Source organism: Saimiri boliviensis, chromosome 3 (genome assembly GCF_048565385.1).
Source record: "Saimiri boliviensis isolate mSaiBol1 chromosome 3, mSaiBol1.pri, whole genome shotgun sequence".
Classification (NCBI taxonomy): domain Eukaryota; kingdom Metazoa; phylum Chordata; class Mammalia; order Primates; family Cebidae; genus Saimiri; species Saimiri boliviensis.
Window position 1 is genome coordinate 151003682 of NC_133451.1, and position 16697 is coordinate 151020378.

Here is a 16697-nt window from a genome sequence, read left to right on the forward strand (position 1 = left end):
GGAGTGTGCTTTGGGTTTTAGGAGCCCTATTTAAAAGAAAACACTGCCCTTTTGTTGCTGGTGGCCACATGAGGCAATTTTTTTTCACTTTTATGCCAATGTTGAACTTCCTTAATTAAAACAATAATTATTATGTAATGATGCATCACGAAGTCATTTGCATAGAAAAGGAAAAGAACCACTGGATGATGGAGCGGGTAGCAGAGTTGCACTAACTTATTTTCATATATAAGTGCCTTCTATTGGGGAGAGAGAATTTTATTTTTGTGATTCCTCAGATAAAATAATGTACTTTGTCATTGACAACAGACCTGTCTATCTCCTCATGTTTTCAGCTTCCAACACAGATAAAATATCCCCTCTTAGGTGCCCCTGTAGCTTATTCAGGGATTTGGCCTTTTTGATCGTTCTCATAGTTACTCCTTAGAAATATTTCTTCATTAGTAACCCCCTATTTCACTTTGTATGAGATCTTCTGATCCCTTATTTTTCTCATCTTGGAATTTTTTCCAAAAACAAAATGTGTTTTATTGCTTCATTTACTTTTTAATTTTTTTATAGCTTTATTGATGTATATTTGACAAAATTGTAATTTTAAGGTGGATAATGTAATGATTTTATATCTATAGAGAAATGATTATCACAATCAAGTTAGTTAACACATCTACTACTTCATTTAGTTACCCCTTTTTTGTTTTGTTTTGTGGTGAGAATATTTAAGTATATTTCAAGGATACAGTTGTGTACTTGAAAGTATACTCACCAAAATGCTATATGTTCATTGTAAAATTTAACTATTCCAAATAATAAATTTAAAAAACTGATAATTATTTAGTATTCTATCACCTGTGAACACCTGCTGTTGAAGTTTTGGTAAATACATTTCCAGATATTTTTATTTCTTTCTGTATCTATTCTGTATCTTCCCTCCCTCCCTCCCTCCCTCCCTTCCTTCCTTCCTTCCTTCCTTCCTCTTTTCCATCCATCTCTCTAACTTCCTATATTGGTCAGTAATATATAATGAATATCCTTCTTGTAATAAATATTTAACTGCCTTATAATTTTAAGTGGCTGCATGTAAACTATTAAAATGATATTAGTTATATTAGTCTTCCTTTAGGGGGTTTAAGCTGCTTCACTTTTTTTTTTTGCCTTTAAATATTACGTGTTGACAACAGTTGCGTTGTTAAATTCTGAAGTGAGCTAGTAACTATCAGGCAATGAAAACTATGAGGCAGACTCATTACTATACATAAGGAAAACTTCCAATTGCAACTTGAATAATAAGAATTCTGTAGTTTTGTTTCATTCTTTGAGAAATATATACAGTTTTAATATTTGTTTAGGGAGAGTATATCTTTATAAAAATAAAGGTTATAGTTAATAATTGTAAATGTCAGGAATAAAGTAATGTTTTGGGTTTTTAACACTAAGCATAAGGTTGTGGAAAGAGCATAAAGTTGAAATCCACTGTCTAGAATAACGTCTGTCGTCCACCAGAGTAGTGGAGAAAAGTCTTAGAACGTCACCATTTTTCTTGTCCCTTAGATGTTCTAACTGAGGACCCAGTTCATTCATTCATTCAACAAAAATATGTTAAGTTACGTGGGCCAGGCCTGGAGCTGGACACTAGCAATACAGCGATGAATAACCCATTCTCTATCCTTGAGTTTTTCATGGTCCACAAGGTGTAGAAGGTGGATAGTTATTGCTGCTTGGGAAATTATAAACAGCATCAGAAAGAATGAGAAATCCTGCTGGCTTTGAACCCAATGTGCATCCTAGCCTGGTTGTTTTTTTTGCATTCATTATTTAGAAGGTTGTACTCAAGCCCTAAAATATAACTTGAAAGACTATATTTGTACGGCATGTTGAAAGTCATCCCTTGATATGCTAATTAGAAAGAGGAAAACCAAAAGAAAAGTGCTGCCTGACGCTAGTCCTGAGTGAAAAATAAGATCTTAGCCAACTTTTAAACTCCCTTCCTGAGTGCGATCCACGTTGGCAGGCATACCATCATCAAGATAGAAAAGAGTTGCCACATCATAAGCTGGAGTGTCAAATTCAGCCATCTGATTGGATGCTGTGATAGCGGCAGGGTTTGGTGAGAAGACATTTTTATGTGATTGTTAGAGTACTATAATATATGTCCACTCTTATATACAGAGACTTCTCATTGTCCAGAGGTTTTATCCATGTTTCCCAAACTTTAATGTGCATGAAAATCAGCCAGAGAACCTCTCAATTTGTATTCATTAGGTCTGGGGCAGGGCCTGAGATTCTGCATTTCTAAAACACTTCTAGGTAACGTCAACACTGCTGCCTTGTAGATTGCCCTTTGAGCAACAAGGACCTAAAAGGTCTTTGTGCCAGTGAGGATTCATCTTTTGTAACTTCATCTATTTGTTTGCAGCTGTGGTGATGGTCCTAAATAGCATGAGTGTCAGCTGGAGTGCCCGGATCCAGATTGTCTTAACCTTTTGCAAGCTCACAGCAATTCTGATAATTATAGTCCCTGGAGTTATGCAGCTAATTAAAGGTATGGACTGAAAAGTAACTGCTTTTTAAAATACTTATCTGTTTTTGGTCTTTTTAAACATTAACTTTTGCTTGTACTAGCAGAATCCTTAATTAGTCTCTGCTTATGGAGCTTAAACTCTATATTGTCATCTAATTGACTTGAAATGCTGCTACATTGTAAGTGAGTTGGTTTTTACAGTTGAATGGCAGAGAGTGGATTAAGACTGGGCCAAACAGCAAAATAAGGCATCAGTGAATTTTCTAGGTATAATGGTTTGGAGTGAAAACTCGAAGTGGAAAAAAAAAATCTGCCAGTTAGTTTTAATTACAGATAAATACTTTTTAACCTAAAAATTGTGCAAGAATGGTAATAAAGATTACAGAGAAAAAGTATCTGGAAAATAATGAAATATGACCAATAATTCTTTTACTTTCTGGTTATTATTCCTTTTAAATTGAGAGTGATATCCTCAAAAGAGGAGTCAATATGGGAACAGCATTCCTAAACACGAAAATTATCACAATAAAGTAGTTGTGAAAACTTAATTTTTATTGTTACATTATTTTTCATGTAAAATCTGCATTTCTCCTGAAATGCAACATTTTCTGGGATTATTTGCTTTATACAGTTTAACATTTAATATGGAAAAAGAAGTTGAGAGGTGATATCATTTAGAGTTTTAGTTGTTTTAGGAAAGAAGCCATATGCAGTTGCTTGGACTCCGTGGAAATTGTCGGAGGACAGAGATCCACATGAGTTATGTAATTAGCAACAGGAACATAGCAGGAAATAAATAAGAAAGTGAGGAGAAATTGTAAAGGAATGACATAACTTGGGCATGTGAAGTATTTAATGTTTGCATTAATATTGTCTGTTCCAAGAAAGGGAATTTATAGAGAAATTTAATGACATTGCAGGAAAAGAATTACACAAGGCAAAAGGAACTGCCAAAGTTTGGTAAAATCATCACCGTTGGTAGAAGCATTCAACAGTAACAAACACTGAAAGATCAGCTACTCTGTAGCTGGGAAGGGGAGCTGCTGTTGCCCATTTAATAAGCCTAGTGGGAGATTTTAGAGCCCTGCTGGCGGAAATGCTTTTGTCAAATCCAGCAACCGCGGCCAACGCAGAATAAACACAATGAAGATTTTGACCATTAGAGCTTGCACTGAAGAGAAGACAGGAGCTTGCTCTTCTAATATACCTTGGCCTCCACAGAGCTAGCCTGCTCATATTCTATCTTATTCATTAGGAATGTAGGCACAATAATCTGTTTTGTTAGTGCTTTGTTTTTCTGAGTTAACGCTTCAGTCTTCTGTAAAGAGTTTCTTCAGTACTTGAAAAGTGCAGAATCTCTGGGTCATTGGCTGCTCTTTGATACTAGTTTAGATTCCAAAAGATTATATGATATTCTTTGAAACTAAGATTTATTTTCTTTTTTTTTTTTGGTGTAATTTAAGACATTATAGGTAGCATTATAGACTGTGTTCAGTTTTTACCACTTATTTATATATGTATATGAGGAAGGGTTTGGTTGCCCAAATGTCACTGTATTACAAATTCATTGAGAGCAGAGGTCATGATATATCTTGAGATTTTTTTTTGGTGGCTACAACATAGAGACACTTTAATTAATAATTATGATATCAGTGCTACATGTGACAGGCTTCTTCAGAGATCTCACCTCAAGAGAGAAATTCCCTCATAATATTACCACATTTAATGTAATGTACATTTAATGTCAATTTTGACATTTAGAGGTCATTGTTAGCAGGTATATTTGCTCTATTACTATAAAATTTTGATTTTCTTCATCTCTAATATGATCACACATTTTACACATTAATCTGAAACTCTAGTAAGAGACCTTGTTAATACAAATTGTGCTTTTATTTTTATTCTAATCAGAACCTCAAAGTAGTTGTATGTTATATATTCACTTGTGAGGATTTGTTGAACTTTCCTTTGAATATTATGATTTTAATCTTCCTGAGATCTCTGTTATATAGCCAAAATATTTCTGAAGTTTAGAAACGAAATTGCTTCTCTTTTGTAGTATTCTCAAAATGGCACTTTTGAAGCTCTGTGCTTGTGACCCAGTCATTACAGAATTTGGTTTTTCTTATTGATTATTTGCTGCTGCACTCTTAGAAATATTGTGCCTTTATGCCAGAGACCACAGATCATGATAAAAGAATATTCAACAGATGTTTTTGTCTGAATTCCTCTATGTATATTTTTCTTCTTAAAGGACACAGTCATGTTTTAGTAAAATGGGCATTTCTGAATTTATTGTGTCATGTTAAAAGTGAGCTCTGTTTAGGAATCATTTACTTTGAGGAAAAAATTGTTGTAATATATAACTCAGCATTCTCCATTTTTGGTCTTCATATTTACACTTATTATATTTATATATATGTTGTGCCTGGACAATGCAGGAAACAACTGAGATTTGACTTGGGAGAGAGAGTGCCTCCTACACATCATCCACCCCCATCCCCCTCCTGTTTATTTACATGAAGTTTGATTTTAAAAGAAACTCTCACTTCCCATTTGGCTAATCTCATTTGCTCTTTTCTTTGGGCAATATAAACATTGTTTCTACTTAAGCTTGAATATTCACTGACTAAAGTAAATCTGAATTTCTAACTTTTAAAATTATTCAAAAGATATATAGGAACAAGTTCCATTGTGATTCACAAAATAAAGAAAAATGTGAGGAATAAAAGTGTTCAATTCACATGTTGCTGCAAAATCTGTTGAAACCTATTTATTTTAGAGTTTGTTATAAAATCTTTTCAATATTTATAGGGAAAACCCATATCATTCTCTACAACAGGGTCATAGGGTCAGTGGACTTTCTCTGTAAAGGACAAGATGATAAATATTTTCAATTTTTCAAGCTATATCGTCTCAACTCTGCTATTATAGGCTGAAATCAGCCATAGTCTATACTTCATGAATGGGCATCTTTATCTTAGAGATAAAGAAAACTCTGTAAGAAAGGCTTTTAGTTTAGGTTGGCAGATATGGTCCTCAGGGTTTTCCAACTTCTGCTCTAGGAGGTACGCATCTAATAAACTACACAGGATAAACAGAAAACAGAAAGGTAAATGATATAGGAAAGGGGTCCTGAGATTTATTTTTATCTCATCATTAAGGATAGACCCTTAGAAACCTCTCTGCATTTTTTTTTTGCCCAGCAATACATTGTCTTTACTTTTAAGAATTCTACCATATTCATCAAGATTATAATTTACAGAAAACCCTTTAGTCTTCTTTTATGGTCACAATAGAGGCATACTCAAACAAAGGATTATTTTTCAACGCCATTTTCATCTTTGTTATAAATTTATTAAAACAGAAATGTGAAATAATGTTAGTGATCAATCTTTGATCACAAACAATTTTTTATCTCTTTTGGGACCCCTTTTATAGAATGGGCACAAGAAATAGATAAAGATGGTAATCAACAGAGAGTAAGAAATCTAGACCTAAAACAGTATGGTTCTCCACACCCCCATGTTTCTGGTTAAGAGTGAATACCAATTCTTTGAAAAATCCTAAAATCAGTCTATTCTAATTACAGGTCAAACGCAGAACTTTAAAGACGCCTTTTCAGGAAGAGATTCCAGTATTACACGGTTGCCCCTGGCTTTTTATTACGGAATGTATGCCTATGCTGGCTGGTAAGTTGAAAGCTCCAGATCTGGCAGTTTGTGTAGTTCATTAATCCCATTATGTACCCAAATTAAGTGCCAAGCAAGGTGCCAGACACATGCGAATAGCCATAATCCAGTGTGATAGGCTTTACTTGAAATGCGAAATAAGGTATTGTCACCTCTACCAGGCCAATTCTTTTGCACATGACAAAGCAAACATAACAGGTTTCCAGTCAAGGTGACTACTAGATTTAGCCTGATGTCATAAAAACAAACAAACAAACAAACAAACAAAAACAAATGCTGAGTCTTAAGATCCAATAAAAATTACTTATAAGTATGTACCAGTAAGGACATAATAGTGCCATAAGGTACTAAAAAATAATACTTCACTTGTCAAAAGGCCTTTCAGCAAAAGCTCCAAAGGTATTTACAAATAGTGATTAATTGATTTTTTTTCCAGCTTCTCATGAGATAGAGAAATAACTCAGATGTAGAAACAAGTAAGATGTTCCCAGGAGTTAATGATACTCTAAAGGCAGAGAAAGAGAAACCAAGATAATGCAGTCAACTCTACCAGACAATCTGTTACATTTAAAAGGACCTTATGTGTTCCTTAAAATTTCCCCCATATCTGAAAATTTAATAAAGCAAAGATGATTAAAATCATGGTGCCGCAGATATATTTCCTTTGATGCATGTCCATCTGTGATACCTACTGTTCTGGTTAAGGCAATTAAAACTTTGTATTTGTACCTTGCTTTGTTCAGATACTTGAAAAACAGTACTTATGGATATTGACCTAGTAAGATTTTGTAGAGATGATCATTGCAAGAAAGCCTACGAGGTATTATTTAAATATCAAAAGTCATTATAGTAAGATTAAATTTCATTGTTATGGGGTAAATCAAGGCAATATTTATTTTTAAATTATTTATAAAACTCCCTGTTATATAGCTTTAGCTGTGAGAATGATCTATGAGCCTGAAAGTAATATTAGAAAACTATACTAGCTCAAAAATTATATAAATGCATTTCCAACACAAATATAATTCCTTTTGTTTCTTTAGTTTTTAAGCTCTTACCTTCTAGCTAATGCATAGAATATAGATATATTTCAAAATGAATGGAGTATTCACCCTAATAATCTCATTGAATTATGAAAATATAGTATTAGAGGATAATTAGGGAGTTATGGGAACTTAAAATCTTAATGTGGCCTTTGAGGCAAAATATGTTTGAAGAGTGTTAGAAGATTGTAGCTCTAAGGAGATCAGTGTAAAATATTTGTGTATTTCCAGAATATTTTTATAACCATAAATGTAAGCAGCACTTTTGAATCACTCAGTATTTTTGAAGTCTTTTTGCTTTTGTCCAAAGCACAATGTGGTGCTAGACAGACAAAAGAACTGAACGTGATCACAGGGTTAAAGCAGAATCAACTGTTCTATGGCTGTTCACCCTGGATCAGAGCTCTGTGCCCTGGGGCTGCAGCCAAGCTACTGGGAGGGTCACTGGGAGACACCAGAGCAAATCGGGGAGGTAGAGAAAGCTTTCAGCTACAGCCAAGTGTTGGGAGACCAGCAATACACAATCAGGAGTGTGGAATGTGAAGATAGTCACAAGGGAGATTTGATTAATTCTGTCGAATAAAATTTCTTTTGCTTGCGAATACCATAGATCTGTTCTCATGTAATCTTAAAATATCCTTTCAGCTCCCCCTCCTCACTTTTCCAATACCCAGAACTAAAAATTCAGGTCACCTGCTTTACGTAGAGTAAAACTTCCCCACTTATGTAGGCTTTTGAGGGCTGATGAATTTCTCCATGGATGAAGATCCTTTTCATTTTGATTTATTTTATTAGTATATAACTTTATTGATGCTGACCCTAAAGTATTACTCTGATTACAAGGTAAAAGGAGTTTACATGAACCTTATTTAATACTTTTACCCATATAATCCTCATGTCTACTCCCGATTTGAAAGACCAAGAAACCATTGATTTCTTTAATATCCTTTTAGGGTTCAATCACAGTATTGGAAAATAAGTCCAGGATTTAAAATGGAATGTTATCTGATACAAGTGACTTACGTAGGGGACAGATAAGTAACTTTCTATAACAGGTTGTTGTGCTACCTGAATGCCACTTTGTGAAGATGCAGAAGTAATCTGGCTGTTAATCTATGGTCATCAGTCTTAGAAAAGTGTTTAGAAAAAAACATAGTCTGTTGGTGTGAAGTTCCAGCGGAAAAGTTATTACTGGATGTAAATGAAACAAGATGGAGGCTAAAAATTCCCAAAGCGAGGGACATTTATTCACTTGCCAAAATGTGATCCCTGCCTTTCTGACCTTTCTCTCGCTTTTAAGATATAATTATAAGCCTGGGTTGTAGAATTATCGGTGGGGTACTGTAAAGGATTCTCCACTCCCTATGCTGCTGCTATGGCAATGTTTGACAGCCCCCTCATAAAAGTTGGGGGCATTGAAAATGAGGAAGTCAGAAGCAAAACAGCGATTGTCGTTAGAGCTTACCGCCCAGCCTGTTAGCTTGTAAGTAAAAGCATCAAGACCATTGTTGTCCTGGAGACCTTGCTCTGTTAGCAAGAAAAAAGATATCACCAAACCCAGGGAGGAATATGAATAGAGGAGGCTTTTGTCTCTGAAGAATGCAAAACCTTTCTAGAATGATAAAGCTACTACACAGAAGCTTAGTTAGGGGAAAAGAAATCATGAACCCAGCCAGGTCACACAGTTGGGTCAGAGCAACGTTAATAACATTGCCAATGTCTGCATTCAGAGAAATACATCTGCCAGTCCTCCTGTGGCCATGGGGAACTCAGTTCCATATCCTGATCCAAAGCTAAACATTGCTTGGTAGGATTTTCTTTTCTTTTCTTTTTTTTTTGGATTTTCTTTCTTTCTTTCTTTCTTTTTAATTGTACCATAGGAAATAGTTTTCAGTGTCTTTTTCTCTTCCTTTTAAATCCTATTCTTAATGGATTTAGTCTTTCTAAAGCACTTGCTGGGATTATTTTGTACTATTGTGTCAAATCTAATCTAAAGAATAAGCTTATTTTAAAAATAATTCACAAAGTTGGGTATTGGAATGCATTGCCAACATTGCAGTACTTTTTATGCACAATCACAGAAAAGCTGGAACAATAGATCATACGAGCATTCTCTAGAGGACTTGAAGTGTTGTAAACCAAAGGGAATACCATGGACTCATTTCTGGAAACTAAAACATAAAGGTGGATTTCCCACAGGATGTGTGAATGTTTAGACTAAAACCAGAAGCTTTCTCCTTCCTACCCACCACCCTGCTCCCAGCCCTTTCTTCTTGTCTACTCCCTGGAGTACGGCAGATTTTGAAATTGTGTGTATTTTTCATAAATATTTTATTTATTGCTTTAACATTGTTGGAAAAGACTACTTTCTAAAACAACTGTCAGGAAGGAACTGGCTATTTTTGACATGAGAAGCCTGGAAATGTTTCTTGGTGTGTGTGATTTTTCACTGGTGATGGTCTTTGTTTTTTGGCGTAAGTGTGTTTCTTTCTTTTTTCTTCCCCTACTTTCCATTGCCTCAGGCTTATAGCAAACACATCAAACCCCTCCTGGAGTGCATATTGCAGATATAAGGACTGATTGTTGCTGGCTTTCGCGGTGTAACTACGATCTCTATTTTGAAAAACTTATTTTCTAGTCATTAAAACAATCTTTGGCTCCCGACTTTTTAGATCACCATTATTGCTACTGTTCTGTCAGCTTTTCAATTGTTTCAGCTTAAACAGTCCTTAAAATCGTGGACACTTTAACCTTGAACATAGACTGACTACTTGTGAATTTAGATGGTTTGATAAAGATGGAGCAAGAGAGATTTCTTCATCTTTGTTTTAACTAGTGAGATACTTAAAGTATGCTAAGAGCTGTTGGGCTAATATTCCAGCCACTTGATTTTAGATTTAAGAGAACTTGTACCTATGAACCTGTGCTCCTGCATATCTATGTAAAAGGTTATTTTAAATAATAAGAAAATAATAGATTATATTGAAAACATGATTTTTTTTTTAATCTCGCAAAAATTTTCTGAAAATATAAAAGAAAAAGGTAGAGGAATCTTTGCCTTCCTATGTTTGGTTCTTTTCTATAGTAATTCCTCTGCCACATTTGTACTGCAGAATACTAAGCGAATACTCATTTCCCTGTGCCTCACCCCTCTGCCACACTTTTGTGCTCATGTGCTATTCTCAGTCAGGAATGGCCTCACACCACCTCACCAGGGCTAAAGAGAAAGCAGTTTTTAAATTGGGCCATGCTTCCTCTAGAAAACCTCTTTTGACCTACCAGGTTGGGCTAGACCTGCCCTCTGGCTCCCATGTATTTGCTCCAGCGTTGGTTCTGCACTGTATCACACTATTCCGTGGGGCATTCTCTGAACTAGGAGCCCCTTGAGACTGTGGGCTTACCACGTGCATGTCTCCGATGTGAGAAGCACTCCGTAAATGTGGCTTAATAGACAAATGATTTGTGGGAGTATTTGGTGGTTAGCTATGTTCATCTTACTGTAAGTATTGTTATAATTTTCATAATTCTAAGTTCAATTTCAAATAATTTAAATTTGAGACTTTGAATAGTGGCAAAATACATTAATAGTTTGTGATTTATTTATTTTTAGGTTTTACCTCAATTTTGTAACTGAAGAAGTAGAAAACCCTGAAAAGTAAGTAGCCAGATGAACCCTGAAATTTTCCTGAAGAATAAAATTTATAATTATATAGTTTAAAAAGTAGACCTGACGAAGAAATTCAGTGGGGGCTAGTCAGCCTTAACATCACCATCATCACTATAATTCTCATAGACAGATAAGATTTATTTGACTTTATCATAAATTATATACAAGTAGCTTAACTGCATATTCTGTATTCAATACTAAGTTGTCTTTTAACCTAAAAACATGAAAGAATAAAGTTATATTTTAGGTAGCCTATTCCATATAAACACATACATATAACTTAATATGGACTCTCAACTATCCACAGGGTAGCTTGAACTCAAAAAGTTAATTATTTCTAACAATTAATGTAATTTTTTTCATAACTGTTGAATTAAAGTGGGTAATGTAATTAACAGATGATTAATTATGGAAGCCTAGAAATACCTGCAGAATGTTAGAGGAACTTATAAATTTTGGAAGCTGGATAATTTTTACTCTTTCTAGGTAACAACTTGATAAGTAGATGATTTGATGATGATTTATATAATATTTTCAAAATGAACTAACTTAGAGAAAAATGAGTTGTTCATAAATATTGGATATTTTACAGAAAAAATAAATTTCTAGTCAAAGAGGGAAAATTTAGGAACTAGAGTATAATATAAAATGTAGACTAAATCATAAAGTCATTTAATTCATTTTACTTTATTGAACATCTGCTATGTTCCAATCATTGTGCTGGGAACAGCTTTCATGACGCATAAGACTTGTCTTAAAGTGTTTTATTGACTAGTCAATGAGTCAGATGTTTGAACAAATAAATGTAAGACTGTGATTGGTACAAAAATAGATTGTTTCCCCAGTTTGGCAAAAAGAAAAGAAGGAAATACTTAAGTGTATCTAGGGAGATGTTTATAATGAGTCTCAAATGATGAGTAGGTGTTCCTTAGGTAAAAGTGAGAAAGAAGAGGAATGTGGGAAGAGAAAGAGAGAGACAGAGGAGAAACACACACTCACTGATTTCTAGGAAAAAGAACAAGTACAAAGGTGCGTTAGTATGAAATAGCCTGGACATCAAAGGTTATGCCTACGGGTTGACAATTCACACTAAGATAGACTACGAAATGCTAGCACCTAGCATCTTGGGAGATGGTAAACTGATTAGATCTGGCCAAGTACCAGGAATGTCAGAGTTTAGAACACACAAGCCAGCAATTGGTATCTGATTCAACTGCTATGCAAATCAATATGTAATTTAAACAAGTGAAGGCCTATTTTATTAAGAAATATGACCACTTTATGCCAGTATCGTCATATTTATAACTGGAATTGTAGGTAGAGAACACATATTTACCAAGAGCTAGTTCTTTCTAAGCATTACTTGGAAATAATAAGCTACCTTATGACTGTAAACCCATTGATTACAGAGATAAGTGGATTGGCCTGTCTTTTTAGTTGTAGAGAATTATTTGTATATAAGTGGCAGCATAGAGAAAAGACAGTTCTTACTGGATATAATATAAAATATTTATTGAATTTCTATTATGGGAAATAAATTATTATGGTTCGTAACTGTGTCTGTTAAGTTTACAGACATTTTAAAGACATCAGTTACTAGAATTTAATATAAGAGAATATTTCTTACAAGAAAATGGCAAATTATAGGGTTGCTGACAAGACCTGTAACATTACATTTATTATATGATGCATCAGTGGTGTACATATAGTTCATATTCTCTTTAACAGTTTAAGCATGGTTTTTGATGGCCACATATACAATAATATTATTGTGTATGTTAAGGATATCTTTAAACTACTTATGCCATTACCTCAACCCAGATTTCTGACATATTCCACTAGACTAGTGTTCTGATTAAAGATTCTCTCCTTCTCTTCTTTAACTGAAAGGCCTTAGTTTCACACCACTGATAATGTCCATGATTTAGTGCACACAAATACTAAGGAACAGGTCATGGTAGTGTATTAACTTAGTGCTTTCTTTTTTTCTGTTGCAGAGGAATTCCCTTATCTCAAAAATGGAAATAATAATAGCATATACTTCAGTGGGTTATACTGATGAATTAATATGCATAAAGTGTTTAGATTAGTGACTGTCACTTTTTAATTTCTACATAATTGTTTGGTTTTCTTTACTACCATTATTGTTATATATCTTATTAGAGCAAAGTAAAATGTTTTTCACATAACAGTGTTTTCTGGAATTCAATATTCCAAGCAATTATGTTTCTTCGGAGCTTTTGAAAGCAATGTGAAAAGTTACAGCAGTTTGAAGCTTACTGTTTAGACTTTCAGTGTCAAAGCTGAATATGCAGTTTTGGTCTCTGTTATGCATTCTTGATCCATAAAATACCTTTATGGGATACCTATGCTATCTTGATGCATGCCTACAATGTGTAATGATCAAATCAGGATAATTGGTATACTCATCACCTCAAACATTTATCATTTGTGTGTGTGTGTTGAGAATATTCCAAATGTTCTCTTTCAGCTCATCTAAATTATACAATGTTTTTGATAACTATAGTCACTTTACTGTGCCACTGAACACTAGAACATATTCTATCTAACTCTATTTTTGTTTCAATAGTCAACTTATCTCCATTACTTTCTCCTTATTCTTTCTAGCCTCACTATCATTTTATTCTCTACCTCTACAAGATCAACATTTTTTAGCTCACACATGAGTGAAAACATACAATATTTGTCTTTCTGTGCATGGCGTACTTCACTTCATATAATGTCCTTCCGGTTAATCTATGCTGCTTCAAATAACCGAGGAAAGATTTCATTCTTTTATTGGCTGAATAGTATTCATATATATGTGTATGTATACACACACACACACACACACACAAACACACATATATATACACATATACACACACACACACACACACACACACACACATATATATATGTATGTATCACATTTTCGTATCCATTTATCCATGGATGGACACATAGATTGATTCCGTGTTTTGGCTGTTGTGAATAGTATTGCAATAAACATGAGAGTACAGATACCTCTTTGGTATACTGATTTCCTTTTTACTGGATATATACCCAGCAGTGGGATTGCTGGATCATATGGGAGTTCTATTTTTAGTGATTTGAGAGCTTCCATATTGTTCTCCATAGTGTCTGTACTAATTTCCATACCCACCAACAGTAAATTTTAGATTCAGGGGTTACATCTGAATTTAAAATAAAAGTTGTTTTATTTGTTACATGGATATATTGCATGATGCTGAGGTTTGGGGTCTGAATTATCCTGTTACTATTGGGTAGTGGGCATAGTACCAAGTAGGCAGTTTTTCAGTTTTTGCTGCCCTCTTGCCCTCCCTACTCTAGTAGTCCCCAGTGTTTATTGTTCCCATATTTATGTTCATGAGTACCCAATGTTTAGCTCCTACTTATAAGTGAGAACATGCAGTATTTGGTTTTCTGTTCCTCTGTTAATTTTTGTAGGATGGAAATAGCCTCCAGCTGCATTCATGTTGCTGTAAAGAACATAATTTCATTCTTTTTTATGGCTGCATAGTATTTCATCATGTATATTACCACATTTTCTTTATCTAATCCACTTTTGATGGGCACTTAGGTCGATTTCATGTCTTTGCTATTGTGAATGGTGCTGCAAAGAACATATGAGTGCATGTGTCTTTTTCATAGAATTACTTATTTTCCTTTGGATATATACCTAATAATGGAATTGCTGAGTCAAATGGTAGTTCTGTCAAAAATCTTTGAAAAATCTCCCAACTTCTTTCCACAAAGGCTGAACTAATTTACATTCCCACCAACAGCGTAGAAGCATTCCCTTTTGTCCACAACCTTGCCAACATCTGTTACTTTTTGACTTTTTAATAAAAGCCCTTCTGGCCTATGTGAGACGATATCTTATTGCGGTCTTGTTTTGCATTTTTCTGATGATTAGAGATGTTGAACATTTTTTCTTATGTTTGTTGGCCACCTGTTTATCTTCCTTTGAGAAATGTCTGTTCATGTTTTTTGTCCACTTTTTAATGGGATTATTTGGTTTTTGCTTGTTAAAATTGTTTAAATTCCTTATAGATTTTGGATATAAAACTTTTGTCAGATGCATCGTTCGTGAGTAATTTCTTCCATCCTGCAGGTTGTCTGTTTACTCTGTTGATAGTTTCTTTTCCTGCGCAGAGCTCTTTAATTAGGTCTCACTTGTCAATTTTTGTTTTTGTTGCAATTGCTTCTGAGGACCTAGTCATAAATTCTTTCCCAGGACCAATGTCCAGAATGTTATTTCCTAGATTTTCTTCTTGGTTTTTAGAGTTTGAGGTCTTACATTGAAATCTTGAATTCATCTTGAGTTAAGTTTTGTATATGATAAAAGATAGGGGTCCAGTTTCATCCTTCTGCATAAGGCTGGCTGCTTATCCAAGCACTATTTTTTGAATAGGGAGTCCTTTCCCTATTGCTTATTGTTGTTGACTCTGTTGGAGATCAGATGGTCCTAGGTGTGTGACTTTATTTCTGGGTTCTCCAACCTGTTCCATTAGTTAATTTGTCTGTTTTTGTACCTGTATCATTCTGTTTGGGTTACTGTAGCCCCATAGTATAATTTGAAGGCAGGTAATTTGATGCCTCCGGCTTTGTTTTTTTGTTTGTGTGTTTGTTTGGGGTTGCTTTGTCTAGTTAGGCTCCTTTTTTTTTTGGTTTCATATTAATTTCGGAATAGTTTTATCTAATTATGTGAAAAATGATGTTGGTAGTTTGATATGAATAGTATTGAATCTGTATATTGCTTTGGGCCATACTGCCACTTTAACGAGATTTAGTCTTTTAAGCCATGAACATGATATAGTTTTCATTGTGTCATCTATATTTTCTTTGAACAACATTCTATAGTTCTCCTTGCAGAGATCTTTCACCTTGGTTAGATGTACTTCTAGGTATTTTTGGTTGTTGTTTGTGTGGCAATTGTAAATGGAATTGTATTCTTGATTTGGCCCTCAGCTTGAATGTGATGGGTGTATAGAAATGCTACTGATTTTTGTACATTGATTTTTGAATCCTGAAACTTTACTGAAGTTGTTTTAAACACAGAGAATGCTTCCAGAAATATTTATGGGTGAATATCAACCACAGATGGTAAAATTATGTGGACCTAGTCCAGATGTGTAATTTGCATTATTTTTTAGGTAGACACAGCTCCAAAATACCTTTAGTTACAAGGGAGAATAATTATAATTCCATCTCCTTTGTGATGTGCCAAGATAAATGTGTTTCCCAATTAGTCATGGATGCATGTGTCCAAGTGTGCTGCAACATGCAACTTTCTGGCAGCTGGTGAAATGAATCATCCGCTGAAGATACAACACCTTTTACGGTCTTCCTCCACCTAGACGATAAAATTTTCCTAAATTTTTAACCTAATAGAAAGATGATAACTAATTTAGATTAGTAAAAATACCAATGTGTGTTAAAATATATAGAATGCAGAGTAAGTTTCCATGATCTCAATTGACTACACTTTACATGTAATTTCATTTTGATAAATCTTTCAAATTATCTACCATTACTCTGTGGAATAACTTCTGAGCTGCTATTAGTATGTTTTATAGGATAGTTCCTTAAGTGTTATATCAAATGAGAGACAAATGTTTATAATGTTAAGAAATTTTTACGTGATCTTTCTTACAATGTTTTCTTCTCCAAGAATAGCTCTGAATTTATGGAAGTAGCAATCTTTCAAACACAACAATTGCTATTGAACTTTTATAATAACATAAGAATAT

At 34.2% G+C, this 16697-nt stretch overlaps 1 protein-coding gene across 1 annotated transcript in view; it reads left to right on the forward strand.

Moving 5' to 3' along the window:
• Positions 1–16697, forward strand: part of SLC7A11 (solute carrier family 7 member 11) — a 72289-nt gene that overhangs the window by 16223 nt on the left and 39369 nt on the right. The window contains exons 4-6 of the mRNA XM_003943054.4: positions 2414–2539; positions 6111–6210; positions 10864–10908. Coding sequence (XP_003943103.1) covers positions 2414–2539; positions 6111–6210; positions 10864–10908 — 271 coding nt within the window. The remainder of the gene's footprint in view (positions 1–2413; positions 2540–6110; positions 6211–10863; positions 10909–16697) is intronic.